At 56.9% G+C, this 14,387-nt stretch overlaps 1 protein-coding gene across 2 annotated transcripts in view; it reads left to right on the plus strand.

The window, feature by feature from the left end:
• The first annotated feature begins 4,866 nt into the window (after window positions 1-4,866).
• Window positions 4,867-14,387, plus strand: part of MGAT3 (beta-1,4-mannosyl-glycoprotein 4-beta-N-acetylglucosaminyltransferase) — a 38,196-nt gene continuing 28,675 nt past the window's right edge. Inside the window, exon 1 of one of the 2 annotated variants that reach the window (XM_032267192.1) lies at window positions 4,867-5,691. In XM_032267192.1, the coding sequence (XP_032123083.1) occupies window positions 5,648-5,691 (44 nt within the window). In that variant the 5' untranslated portion in view covers window positions 4,867-5,647. Of the gene's footprint in view, window positions 5,692-5,741; window positions 6,795-14,387 lie in introns of those variants that run through there. The other variant, XM_032267196.1, reaches the window with a different exon arrangement.

The following is a 14,387-nucleotide window of genomic DNA, read 5'->3' on the forward strand; positions in this document are numbered from 1 at the left end:
ACATATGGGCAGGGGCACACACTTCTGCACATGTATACATGCACCTGTGTTCACACGCAGGTACACACTTCCACATGTGTACACGCCACCCATGTTCACACGCATGGACACACTTCCACACGTGTACACTCACCCGTGTTCACATGCACACACTCACACATGCTCACAGTCACACACACCATGCTACTGGGAATTTTAGGAGCTTACTGGACCCCTCGACTTCCCCAGGTCATGGACCCCTGTCTAATCTATTGGTCCTACTTGGCAAATGGAGAAAGTAAGGCTTGTAGAGAGGAGGGGACTTCTTCAAGGCCACACAGGCCTAGACAGCTTGACCAGCAAGACTTGGCCCAGACGCCCTACCTGGACCAGCAGGGACCCCTGCCTTAGGGCCTTCTGTCCCCAGCACCAGCTAGGGGCCAGGGAAAACTTCTTTTATCCTAGTTCCCCAAGAGCTCACAGCAAGGGCAGGTGGGGAGCCCAGGACAGCAGACAGGAAGTGCTCAGGTCCTAAGAGGGGGAGTGAGAGGAGACTCTGGAGAGGTGGCATTTGAGCAGTGCCCTTTGGGCTGGGCTGGGAAGGGCACTCCAGGCAGAGCCCAGGAGCAGCAAAGGCCTTGAAGTGAGAACTCTCCAAATGGAGGCAAGCAGGGCTCCTGGGACCAGAAGCCCTTCAGGGGCCTTCAAGGGGAAGAGACACCTGGGCTGGGTTTTTAAGGATGAAGAGGAGTTTTTCTAGAAAGGTTTTCTGGGCAGGACACAGATATGCCAGGTACAGAGATTTTTTAAAGGCAGAGAAATTGCAAGCATTTCAGAGGGCTGCCTGTGAATGGGACAGGCTCAGTATGAATGAATAAAAGAATGAATGCAGTGCATGCGGGGGAGGGTAGGAAGGGGACAGATCTGACTTCACCTGGCAAGTGATGGGGAAGGAAGTCGTTAACAGAAGAACAACAACGAGGTTCACAAATTTGGAAAGGAGAGTTTTATTTCTCATAAAGGGTTGCAGCCTGCAGGGCAGGCAAAGCCAGGAACAGGCGCTTCAAGGGAGGAGCAAAGGGAACAGGAATTTATGTTGAGCAGGGTGGCTGAATATACATACTTAAGAAGCTATAGGAGGAGTCGTGAGTATTCATGAAAGGAGAAACAGGGATCTGTGCAGTTGAGCTTCATGCCCCTTCATGAGTCACACGTGCAAAAAAATGGTGGCGTTAGCATGATCGTAGGGTGTTTCTCAGCCCTCTGATGTCAAAAGGTGAAGACCTGAATATCTTCAAAGGCCAAGACCTGAATATCTTCACTGGGCATCCACCGTGTTAGCAGGATGGCCTCAGTCCTGACCTCGTGATCTGCCTGCCTCGGCCTCGCAAAGGCCAAAACGTGAATATCTTCACTGGGCATCCACTGCGGACTGGCTAGACCCTCTCTGCCTCTCAGTGGTCAATGGTTTCTTATCAGGAAGGGCTGATGGTCGGTTATTGTGTCAAAACTGTCAAAGAGGGACAGCATCAGATGGTATCAGCATCAGACGGTTGGTTGGTATCAGCAGTGAAATCTTTCAAAAGGGCTGGTTTCTGGCTAGCCCTAGCTGCCAGCAGGCTTAAGGAAGGGGTTCAGGAGGGCGTGGATCAAGGAGTTTCTGACCTCCCATTCTGTTGTGGCCAAGAACTCAGCTTTCAAGGTTTCTCTGGGGTCCCCTTGGCCAAGAGGGGGTCTTTTCAGTCTGTTGGGGGCTTGGGATTTCATTTTAATTTCTCAAAGGACCCTTTATCCAGACTACCCTGTCATACATCCCACCTCCCTCACCCTCTCCGCACGCTGTCAGGTGACCGTCTTTATGCCCACCCTGCAGACAAGTAGGCCTAGGCTTTGAGTGTGGAGCTCTGGCCCAGCTCAGAGGACCCAGACCAGAGCCGGCTCACTCTGCCCACTGCACCGCTGTGCTCCCTGACCACCTAGAGCCTTGGCAGGGCTGGTTCTTGGTGGCTTGGTTTTCTTTACTTTTTGCGATGGGGTCTCCCTCTGTCACCGAGGTTGGAGTGAAGTGGCGGGATCTTGGCTCACCGCAACCTCCACCTCCAGGTTTAAATGATTCGTTTGCTTCAGCCTCCCAAGTTGCTGGGACTACAGGTGTGTGCCACCATGTCTGGCTAATTTTTTTGTATTTTTAGTAGAGACGGGGTTTCACTGCGTTAGCCAGGTTGGCCTCAATCCTGACCTCATGATCCGCCTGCCTCCTGCTTGCCTCGGCCTCCTAAAGTGCTGGGATTACAGGTGTGAGCCACCACACCCGCACCCCCTTATTTTTTTTTTTTTTTTTTGAGATAGGGTCTGGATCTGTTGCTCAGGCTGGAGTGTAATGGCACCATCCCAGCTCATTGCAACCTCCACCTCCCGAGTTCAAGTGATTCTCCTGCCCCAGTCTCCCGAGTAGCTAGGATACAGGCGTACGCCACCACACCCGGCTAATTTTTGTCTCTTTAGTAGAGACAGGGTGTTGCCATCCTGGCCAGGCTGGTCTGAAACTCCTGGCCTCAAGTGATCCACCTACCTCAGCCTCCCAAAGTGCTGGGATTACAGGCGTAAGGCACCGAGCCTGGCCTAGGGCTTGCTTTTCATGGCATGGACAAGGAGCCTCTCCACCTGGAGACCCAGGGCCAGGAGTGAGATGACCCAGGGAGTGCGGAATGTGGCTCCCATGGGCCAGGAAGCAGCAGCTGAAAGGGTAACAGACCTAGCAATTGTTCCCAGAGTCAAACGGTGTAGGGTGAAAGGGGACAGCAGGCCTGTAAGGCGACACCACCAGGGGTTGGCTAATCTTGTATCTGGGCGTTTCCCACCTCCAGTTCCCACAGCCTGCTTATCAGGCAGCTCGGCCCTTAAAGGAGTGGTAGGGCAGGAGGGCCACCAACCACCCTCCCCCACATCATCGTGGGGCTTGGAGGCCAGCCTCCCCCACATCACTGTGGGGCTTGGAGGACGGCTGGGACGTGGGACTGGGAGAGGATGGAGAGACACAGATTACTCTGACGTCAATGCAATGTCGGGGCAGTGATTTGTACCATTCTGCAGATGAGGAAACTGAGGCTTAGGAATTGAAATGACTAGAACACTTGGTGAGTTGGCAAAGAACCCAGGTCTGAAGCACCCGGGGATTCAGCTTCTCTACCTGCTGAGCACCTCCGTGCCTACTGTGTGCCGGGCCTCTGTGAATTCGGGAAGGGAAAAGAGTGACGGGGCCATGTGGGAGGAAGGAATTGGGGGCTGTTTCCCCTTCTGGCTAGCTCTCTCAGAGGGAGGCTCCTGGCGCCACAGGGCCTGAGCTGGGAGCGTGGAGGGTGGAGCCTGGTGTGCCTGGCTCTCCCTGAGTCTGGCTGCGTGTGATCGAGCAAGTCGCTTATCTCTGATGGGCTGGGGGTGGGGAAGATGTACTTGCCACACAGCCCCCAACACACTGAGAGCCACATTGAGGACATGGAGGCGGACTTTGGTATGGACCCAACAAGGCTGACTCTACTTAGGCCTCCCAAGAAGCTTGGGAATCTGGAAAGGTCAGGAGAACAAAGACTCAGTGGGGGAAGGATGGAGAGTGAGTCCCCTGACCCCGGCCAGCTCTGTGCAGGGCAGCTTCTCTGGGGAGTGGGGCCTGTCCTTGGGGCTTGGGCAGGTCCTCCTCCGCTTTGCCAGGAGCAATGGAAATGGAAGAATGTGAGATTTTGGGCCTGCATTGGTGCTTTGGGGCCAGTGTCAAGGTTTTCTTGATGCCCAGAACAAGTCCAACGGAGAAGCAGCACTTCTCTTATGAGCTAAGGGATGCCTAGAGTTGCTGCCAAAGGCCTGGGGAGGGAGAGAAGGTTTTTCTGGGGAAGGAAAGAGTCCGTGAGGTGGCCCCTTCCAGAGAGGCAACAGTCATAGGCAGGGAGAGCTGTGGCATGGGGAATTGGGGGAGGGAGACACATGTAAGCAAAATTGAGCATTCTTTGGGGGCTGGAGAGGAAGGGACAGAGTGGGCTGGAGAGCCAGGCTGGGGAGAGGAGGCCAACATTTTTGCAGGGCAGAACAGACTGGATTTTGGGGGAGTGACAGCTACCTTAGGCAGATGTCATGGAGATGTTTTTTATTGTTGTTTTTTTGAGATGGAGTCTTGCTCCCTCGCCCAGAATAGACTGGATTTTGGGGGAGTGACAGCTACCCTACGCAGATATCATGGAGATGTTTTTTTGGCTGTTGTTTGTTTTTTTGAGATGGAGTCTCGCCCTGTCGCCCAGGCTGGAGTGCAGTGGCGTGATCTCGGCTCACTGCAACCTCTGCCTCCTGGGTTCAAGCCATTCTCCTGCCTCAGCCTCCCAAGTAGCTGGGATTACAGGTGTTGGCCACCATGCCACGCCCGCCTAACTTTTGTATGTTTAGTAGAGACGAGGTTTCACCATGTTGGTCAGGCTGGCCTTGAACTCCTGACCTCGCAGTCCACCCAACACGGCCTCCCAAAGTGCTGGGGTTACAGGCATGAGTACAGTGATGTGCTTAGAGTGATGGGAACTAGGAATGGATCTTACACTTTGTTTTTTTTTTTTTTTTGGGGCGGGGTTCCGCTCTTGTTACCCAGGCTGGAGTGCAATGGTGCGATCTCGGCTCACCGCAACCTCCGCCTCCTGGGTTCAGGCAATTCTCCTGCCTCAGCTTTCTGAGTAGCTGGGATTACAGGCACACACCACCATGCCCAGCTAATGTTTTGTATTTTTAGTAGAGACGGGGTTTCACCGTGTTGACCAGGATGGTCTCGATCTCTTGACCTCGTGATCCACCGGCCTGGGCCTCCCAAAGTGCTGGGATTGCGGGCTTGAGCCACCGTGCCCGGCCTGGATCTTACACTTTCAAGTGGTTGGGAAAACATCAAAAAATGTTTCTGGACACGTAAAAATGATATGAAATTCAGATTTTTGTGTCCATAAATAAAGTTTTATTGGAACAAAGCCATTCTCATTCTTTTGCATATTGTCTATGGTTGATTTTATGCTACGATGGCAGAGTTGAGTAGTTGGGACAGACCGTATGGCTGGCAAAGCCTAAAATATTTATAATCAGGCTCTTACAGCAAATGGTTTGCTCACCCTTGGTTAGTGAGAGCCTCCAGGAAGAAGAGAGCAGCCAGGGTGATGCTGAAGAAGAGGGGAAGGCTAGGTTACCAGCGGCTCCTTGTGCCTCGCCCAGGCACTGAACTTAAGCTGAGGGCAAGTGGAAGCCATTGAGGGTTCAGGCAGGAGAGTGACCTGCTCAGGTGAACGTTGGAGTAGGTAAACTCTTCCTGCTCAGCAACAGGATGCAGCTGGGCACGGAGGCACCTGGAGCAGGAAGACCAGCCCCAGGCAGCCCAGATGGCTCAGCAAAGGCCTCTGGGACCACCCTGCAGCACTTTCGCTGCGATCTAGCATTGGAGGGGAATCCCTGCACCCTCACCGATGCAGCGCAGAGAAATCTGCTGCGTACCCACGATGCCTCGTGCCTTGCACCCGCAACCGGAAGTGGCTGCTCTTCAGGGCGCCAGAGCAGAACCACTTGAAAGGTGGTGGGAAACACGTGGGAAACGGACACCCCAGAACCCTAGAGGACTGGCCGGCCGCAAGACCTCGAGGAGACAGCGCGCAACATGGTGGGCCCTCGGAGAACTGCTGGTGGACAAGTGGCAGGAGAGTAGGCTCAAGAGATGGGCAGGGCCAGCCAGGCCTGGGGCGACCGGGGGAGGGGGTATCCCCCCAGTTACCCCAAGAGTGCTCAGGTTGCTTCGGGCCTGTGAGTGGATGGAGGGTGTCGGAAGGCCGCAGGCCGGTGTGCAGCGGTCACCAACGCCCCAAGCAGACACACAGACTGTGTAGACACACTAATAGGCCCAGCTGGCCCCGTACACACATCACAAGCCCAGGCCTCCGCACACGGTCACGGATGCCTGCACGCAGTCCTGGCCCAGGTTCACGCGGGCTCAGCCGGATCCACGCACACACCGCAACACGGGTCTGCACTCCACGCACACACAGGCACAGACTCCGGCACACAGACTCACAATGACCTGGGCACGCTGCGTGCCGAACGCACAGACCACGCACACACAGAACGGGACTCGCCGCCCCGCGTGCACACCAGGCCTGCACCCTGAGCCACCCGCGTCCCCACACGCGCCCCCGCGCAGGCCGCCCCGGGCCGTGGGCCGGTGCACGCACGGTCACAGGAGGGGCGCGCGCACACTCGCACTCACACACTCGCTCGCACACGCACACACTTGATCCAGCACGCGCGGGTGGCGCGGGGCGGCGGCGGCCGGAGTCTGCGGTGCGAGGCGCCCCCGGCCCCGCGCGGCGGCGGAACCCGGCTGGCGGGGGAGGGGAGGGGTCTGCGGTGGGGGCGGGGTGGGGGCCGGAGTCGCCAGGGCCGGCGGGAGCGGGCACCCCTGCGCGCCGCGCTCGGCCTCGCCTCCGCGCCCCCCGCGCGCCCGCCGCGATCCCTCCTCCGCGCCCGTCCGCTCGCCGGGCCCCCGCCGCCGCCCCAGGGTGCAGCAGAGCGGCCGCGCCGGGCCCGCGGGACGGGGTGGAGGTGGGGGTGGGGGGCGGGGATCGGGGCCGGGCCGGGGCCGCGCTGCCTGCGATGCCGGGCGCCCGCCGCAGCCGCCGCCGCCGCCGGAGCCCGGGATGGGGCGAGAGGCTGCGGCGGACGCCAGCATCTCCCCGCCGGGGACCCCGGGGGCCGCGGAGCCGCCGCCGCCGCTGCTGCTGCCGCCGCTGCTGAGACTCAGCGGGCGATGGGTGAGTTGACCCCGGCGTCCTGGGGGGCGCCGCGGCCCCTCCATCCCCGCGCTGCCCGCTCTCCCCGCTCTCCCGTGCTGCGTTCGGCGCCCCCCGCCCAGCTCCGCGGTCCGCTCCCAGAGCGTGACCTTAGGGGGCGGCCGCGGGCGCGCTGGGGCTGGGGGCCCTGGGGCCGCCGTGGGGGCGGGATACCGGGGAAGCAGCTCGGCGCGGGCCCCCTCCCCCCACCCGCCGCTCCTCGGAGCTCGCCGGGTCCCGGAGGCCAGAGCCGCGGCGCCCGACCCCCTCTCCTAGCCGGGCGGGAGATGTCTCCCAGGCGCGGGGCTCGAGCCCTGCTTTGTGCGCGGCGCCCCCAACCTCCGGTGCAGCGCTGGGCTGGGGCGGGAGGCCTTCGCGCCCGCCTTCCCCACCCCCGACCCCGGGCTGCGGCGGCGACGGCCGAGGCCCAGGCACAGTCGAGGTGCTGGGCGGGTGCGGGGGCTGCGGCCGTAGCTACCCTTGGGGACAAGGCAGAGGCGAGTGTGGGGAGGGTCCCGGCCTTTTACCGTGGTGGGGGCGCCCAGCTCCTTGCACTGCACTGCCCAGGGCGGGGGAGGGAACCTGGCTGAGGAAGGGCGCTATAAATATCTGCAAATAGTGAGTTCTGGAACCGGGGGTGGGGAGGGGAGTGCGCCTTGGTGTGTGTGTGGTGAGGTGCCCGAGCTGGGGTGCAGCAGGAAGGGATGCTGCATTCGGCCAGGCCTGGTGGTCTGAGGTCGGATGACTCCCAGCCCCGGAAGACGCCCCTGAAGGCCCCTGATGGGGTGTAGGCAGACACACTACCCCAGTGGGATTCCTCCCCGGTCTCCCGCTTCATTCCTGGGGCACACCAGTCTAGATTCGCCTTGATGGGGGAGTTGTGGGCACTAGCGTGTCACTTGGGCTGGGGGCGCAGTTATTAAAGATCAGATATGGAGCCAGGCGGAAGGATGGAGGGGAAAGCCCTCACCCCAGGAGCTGCAGCTCTGAGGGGTTTTTTCAGGCTGTAGAGTGCTAACGGGATCTGCTCAGGGTCCCAGGAAAGTTTGAAAGAGGGGTCCCAGCCCAAGAGGAAGAGAGAACTTACTGGAAGAGATGATGACAGGAAGCTGGCAGAGTTCTCTGGGTAGAGAAAGGTGGGAAGGGCGTTCTGGGGGAGGGAATGGCCTGAGCAAAGGCTCAGAGGCGTGAGTGCCCGGTGTGTGTTGAGAGGTGGCGGTGGAGACAGTCAGGCGCTGTGAGTGCTCACTGGGAAAAGTGAGATGAAGACAGGGGAGCGGCTGGGCAGGGAGGCCAGGTGGAGGTGAGGTGGGAGGGCAGAGCAGGGAGCTAGTGTTTGGTCCTGAGGACAGCAGGGAGCCAAGAACTGGCTGGGGGGATGCTGCTGGCTCAGCCACCCCTTCTGAGGGTCCGCCTGGTGCCTTTGGTGTGGCCAGGGCTGCTTGAGGCACACTGACGATTTCTTTTTCTTTTCTATTTTTTTTGAGATGGAGTCTCACTCTGTTGCCCAGGCTGGAGTTCAGTGGCACCATCGCAGCTCACTGCAACCTCCACCTCCTGCGTTCAAGTGATTCTCCCACCTCAGCCTGCGGAGTAGCTAGGACTACAGGCGCCAGACACCACACCCAGCTAATTTTTGTATTTTCAGTAGTGACAGGGTTTCACCAGATTGGTCAAGCTGGTCTTGAACTCCTGCCCTCAAGTGATCCATCTGCCTCGGCCTCCCAAAGTGTTGGGATTACAAGTGTGAGCCACCTTGCCCAGCCCTGATGATCTCTTTTTCTCTAATAACTGGACCACCTCAGGAAGTCAGCTTTTGAGCCTTGGTTCCCACATCTGTCAAATAGGGAAGTTTTGTTTTTGTTTTGAGACAGGGTCTTACTCTGTCATCCAAGCTGGAGGTGGTGTGATCATAGCTCACTGCAGCCTTGACCTTCTGGGCTCAAGGGATCCTTCTGCCTCAACCTCCTGGGTAGCTAGGACTACAGGCTTGAGCCACCACACCCAGCTAATTTTTTTTTTTTAATATTTTTTAAATAGAGATAGGGGTCTTGCTGTGTTGGCCAGGCTGGCCTTGAACTTCTGGGCTCAAGTGATCCTCCTGCCTCTGCCTCCCAAAGTGCTCGGATTCCAGAGAATTTGATTGTGGGATGAGTTGCAGAGAGGATTGAATGAGAGGATGTACACGGGGCGCCTGGCACCTAAGCAGCACTCGGGAGATTGCTGGCTGCGGCGTTGGTATTATTACCTGGAAAATGAGGCCACCGATGCCAGCTGGTGGCCCAGGCCAGCTTCACTGGGCAGCGGCCATGAGAATCTTGAGAGGGCTGGGCTAGACATGAACAGCAGAGAGCCGAAGGTGAGGGAGCTGCATGGTCGTCATGCAATTCTGGGAGGAGACTAGATAAGTGATGAGGAGTGGCCAGAGGCAGGGTGGCCTGCCAACACAGCCCCACTTGGCCCCGTGAGCATCCACCCACCCAGCCAAAGGTATTCAGGGTGTCCTGCAGTGCTCCCCAAGGCCAGAGCCTCTTTGCTTCCCAGAATGCATTAATGCGGCCCCTTGTCTCAGCCACCTCCAGCCCTCCATGTGGGGACCAGGTCTCAGAACATGATGTCCTCAGATAGGGGTAATAATTTACTGTTCTGGAGAGAGAGAACACAGGACTTGCAAGCCCTGAGAAGATTAGAATCCCACTGGGGAGCAGATACCCATGGGCACTGATGGTCTGCCTAGCCCTGTGCTGGCTGCTTGGGGGCAAGGTAAGAGTCACTAAAAGTAGGAATTCCAGATCTAGTGGCCCGGTTCAAATCACAGCTCTGCCCCTCTCAGTGTGACCGTGGGCTGGTGACTCTGCATCTCTGTTCCTGTTTCCTCGTGTCTAAAATAGGGGTGCTGCTGGGTGCAGTGGCTCACGCCTGTAATCCCAGCACTTTGGGAAGCTGAGGTGGACAGATCACCTGAGGTCAGGAGTTCAAGAGCAGCCTGGCCAACATGGAGAAACCCTGTCTCTATTAAAAATACAAAATTAGCCAGGCGTGGTGGTGTGCACCTGTATTCGAAGCTAATTGGGAGACTGAGGCAGGAGAATTGCTTGAACCCAGGAGGTAGAGGTTGCAGTCAGCTGAGATTGTGTCATTGCACTCCGGCTTGGGCAACAAGATCGAAACTCTGTCTCAAAAAAAAAAAAAAAGCCAGGCAGGCACCAATAATCCCAGCTATCTCCTGCTGAGGCAGGAGAATCACTTGAACCCAGAGGCAGAGGCGGCAGTGAGTCAAGATCGCGCCACTGCAATCCAGCCTGGGCGACAGAACGAGACTCCATCTCGGAAAAAAAATAAAAAATAAAATGGGGTGAGGTGGACTGTTACTATTTGAACAGCTTGGCATAGTTTCCATAGTTTACTGCTCCGTTCCAGAATGAGTTTCCCGATTCACCCCCGCCTCTTTGGAGACTATACCGAATGCCCTTGGAGATGTGTTGTTTACGTACGTGATGGATGTCTTCCTTTTCTGACTGAGTCCTTCTGGCCAGGGGCCTGCCTTTCCAGATCCATTGCTCCAACTGGTGGCAATAGTAGGCTGGCAACTGGCTCTCTGTGAAACAAACCCCTGATGAGTTGGCCGATCGCCGTGGTATAAATCCTCCCTGTATGGCCAACTTTAAGCCAGTGATTGCCTAATGAGTGTCATAATGGGGGCTGGTACGTGCCAGCTTTAGACCCCAGGCATTCAGTGGGTGCTTAATAAACAATGGTTGAATGAGGAAGAAAGGATGCAGAGAGTGTTGGTCAGCTAGATTTGGGAGCCGCTGGTGATACTGTCAGAAGGGCTTACAGGGGCAGGCGTGGGAGGCCTGGGGCTGGAGGTGAGGGGCCACCCTGTGCCAGCCCTGGGGTGAGGCTTGAGAGAATGGGGAGATCCTGGTGTCCTCCCCATCCTGACACCCTCCACACCCCTCACCCTGCTGCACACTTGCTCTAGCCCTTCCTTCCAGGGGTCCTCTCCACCTTGGCCTGGCCTTGGGGTTCTGCACAGAATGGGCCCCAAGCTTAAGCCGGTGAGAGTGCCAAGATGTGGCCCAAGCAGGTCCCAAACCTCACGTTCTATTCCTTCACTGTGCTGTTCCTTCGACTTGAATTCCTGTTCCATTCCGCTGTCCCCTGTAACTCTGTGGCCCATCAAAAGCTTCCTCATGAGCCCCTTCCTCTGTGACACTAGCCCTGCAACCCAAGTCAGACAGAACCTTCTCCCCTTTGGCTCTTCCCTCAACGCCACAGCCCCTCCAATGTGCATGTTTCTGCCCACAAAAATATCCGTAGCCATCAGGTATTGTGTTCCTATGGCAGCGCATGACGAGGTTCCGGGGTAATCCCCTCGCAGATGGGGAAATTGAGGTGCAGTCTCTTGTTCGGGCTGACCCACTCTTTACATCTTAGCTGCAGTGTCGCTGGCTTGGGGAAGCCCACATGCTCCCTGGTGTCCTTGCTATCAGCTCCCAGAGCACCCTGCCTGTGTCTTTGGCGTGTTTGTTAGGTGTTCCTGATAGACTCAGTGACACAGGTACCGAGGAGGCCCTCAGTTAACTGTGCAGATGAATGAATGAATGAATGAACCTCAGCCCAGGTGAGCAGCCTGGCTGTCCTGCTCATTACTCCTCCTCCTTCATCCCTGATGGAAGGGACTGACCCTCCAGAGGGCAGCCTCACACTACAGAGGAAGGGTACAGGGACCTGCTTGGGAGGGGCTACTGTCCCCACCACCAGGAAGGGGATAGTGAGGCTTCGGGAAGGGGCGGAGCTGCCCACAGGCCGGAAGCAGGCCGGGAACCCCCTCTCACAGTCCAGCAAGGAGCTGACAAGGGGACCCAAGGCCTTGCCCATAAGTCAGGAAGTTAACCGAATTTTCACGTACTTCTCCTTGTGCTGCCTTAAGTGGAATTTCCCCTTTTGACTCACTTATTTTCATCTTTTCTATAAAAACAAAACTGGAACAATGGAAATCATTCACACACCTAATTACCCTATTGTTTTATGAACTTACTTTATGAAGCTTATTTTGCTCGAAACTTTGGTTCTTACTGAAGTGGGAATCCCTTGGGAGGGGTGCTTGAGGGCCAGGCTAGGGAGACAGAACCTGTGCAGACACCGGGACCTCCTCCGAGCCTGCCCTCCAGCTGCCCCCTCTGGGCAGGCCAGAAACTTCCCAGAAGGAACAGCCCAGAGAGACGGGGTTCTCAGCAAGGGAGGCCGGCCCCAGTGGGTACTGGGACTCTGGCTGTCAGGCCTCGTGATGGATGGCTCCCACGGTTGTCCTCCCCACCTTGGCCTCATGGTCATCATAATTTGCTGCTCTTTATCAAGCACTTACTATGTGCTGGTCCCAGGGCCAACCAACCACTTTGTATGCATTCTCCCAGGCGTTTCCCAGAGATGTCTCATAACTTTCTGAGAGGCAAGCACTAGTATCATCCCTGTTCGGCATTTTGATGGTGCCCAGAGTCAGGGGCCCACAGCCGGGAAGGGGAAGGGCTACGATTGTGTCCAGCGTGTCGGACTCTCAGAGAGCATGTTCTCTCGGTCACCCAGACCTGCTCCTTCTCTCCCGTGGGCTCCCAGCACGGTCTGCTCTCTGAGGCTTAGAGCCCTGAGACAGCCACCACTTAGACTCTTGGGTTCCAGGCCTCCTCTTCGAGGCCCTCCTCCCGCCACTGTCCTGGGCCCTGTCTCTGGAAGGTCTGCTCAGTGTCACCTGGGCGGCCTGAGTAAAGTACCTGTTTCCCAGGTCCTAGCCAGCCCTGCTGAGTCAGCCTCTCGCCATGGGAGGGCTGGAAACCCACAGTTTAAAAAATGCTGACTTGGACTCCCAAAGTAATCTCAATACTTTGAGAGGCCGAGGTAGGAGAATTCATTGAGTCCAGGAGCTTGAGACCAGCCTGGGAAACAAAGTGGGACCCTGTCTCTACAGAAAAATTTTAAAATTATGCCGGGCGCGGTGGCTCAAGCCTGTAATCCCAGCACTTTGGGAGGCCGAGGCGGGTGGATCACGAGGTCAAGAGATCGAGACCATCTTGGTCAACATGGTGAAACCCCGTCTCTACTAAAAATACAAAAACATTAGCTGGGCATGGTGGTGCGTGCCTGTAATCCCAGCTACTCAGGAGGCTGAGGAAGGAGAATTGCCTGAACCCAGGAGGCAGAGGTTGCGGTGAGCTGAGATCACGCCATTGCACTCCAGCCTGGGTAACATGAGTGAAACTCCGTCTCAAAAAAAAAAAAGAAAATTTTTAAAATTAGCCAGGTGTGGTGGCACACGCCTGTAGCCTCGGCTACTTGGAAGGTTGAGGGGGAAGATCACTTGAGCCTGGGAGGTCAGGGCTGCAGTGAGCTGAGATTACGCCACTGTACTCCAGCCTGAGTGACAGAGCAAGACCCTGTCTCAAAAATAAAAAACATAAAATAAACGCTGCCCTGGGGATACAGAGGCCTATGCACTCCAAGGGCCATTTCCCAGCCCCATGGCATCTGTAGTGGCTGCTAGATTTCAAGATCCCCATCCCCTGTGACCCAGATCCTGTGACCCAGCCCCCGCCTGTGTTCGTAGCCTCTGCCCCGCCAGCTCTTCATACACCATGCTCACTCCTGCCCCACTGCCCCCACAATGCTTTCATCCTCACACTTGCTGCCTCTGCCTCTGCCTCTTCCTGGAAGCAAGTCCCAGATGGGGTGTGATGCCCAGAGCTTGCCTAAGGCACTGGGCGAATCTCTTGTGGTGCATCCTCCTCTTGCTACCGGGGGCCTGGCACCTGGTTGGGGTGAATCGTGGTGGGTCAGTGATGGTGGCTGCCTCGGGAGAGGGGCACAGGAAGAGCTACAGATGACTGGGGTGGGTTAGGCTCCCAGGCTGGCACCAGGCATGCACTAGGGCCTGGCTCTGGGCCTGGCACGTAGAAGGCATTTGATACATATTTCTTTCTTTTCTATTTTTTTGAGATGGAGTCTCAGTCTGTCACCCAGGCCGGAGCGCAGTGGCACAATCTCAGCTCACTGCAGTCTCTGCCTCCCGGGTTCAAGCGATTCTCCTGCCTCAGCCTCCTGAGTAGTTGGGATTACAGGCGCGTGCCGCCACACCTGGCTAATTTTAGTATTTTAGTAGAGATGGAGTTTCACCATGTTGCCCAGGCTGCTCTCAAACTCCCCACCTCAAGTGGGAGTTTTTCCCCGCCTTGGCCTCCCGAAGTGCTGGGATTATAGGTGTGAGCCACCGCACCCAGCCTGATACATATTTCTTAAATATTTGTTGAACGGTGATTGCAAGAGTGGCGGTGAGGACCGCTTTCAGAAACAGTGCCTACTGGCTGCTTCAGGTGAGAGATCGAGAAGTTACCTCCCGCCCCATGGCCCAGGACTGTGCATGTTACATTTCTTTTTTTTTTTTTTTTTTGAGACGGAGTTTCGCTCTTGTTACCCAGGCTGGAGTGCAATGGCGCGATCTCGGCTCACCGCAACCTCCACCTCCTGGGTTCAGGCAATTCTCCTGCCTCAGCCTCCCAGCTACTCAGGAGGCTGAGGCAG

The sequence above is a fragment of the Sapajus apella genome, unplaced genomic scaffold (assembly GCF_009761245.1).
Source record: "Sapajus apella isolate SASKATOON/1434 unplaced genomic scaffold, GSC_monkey_1.0 scaffold166, whole genome shotgun sequence".
Lineage (NCBI taxonomy): Eukaryota > Metazoa > Chordata > Mammalia > Primates > Cebidae > Sapajus > Sapajus apella.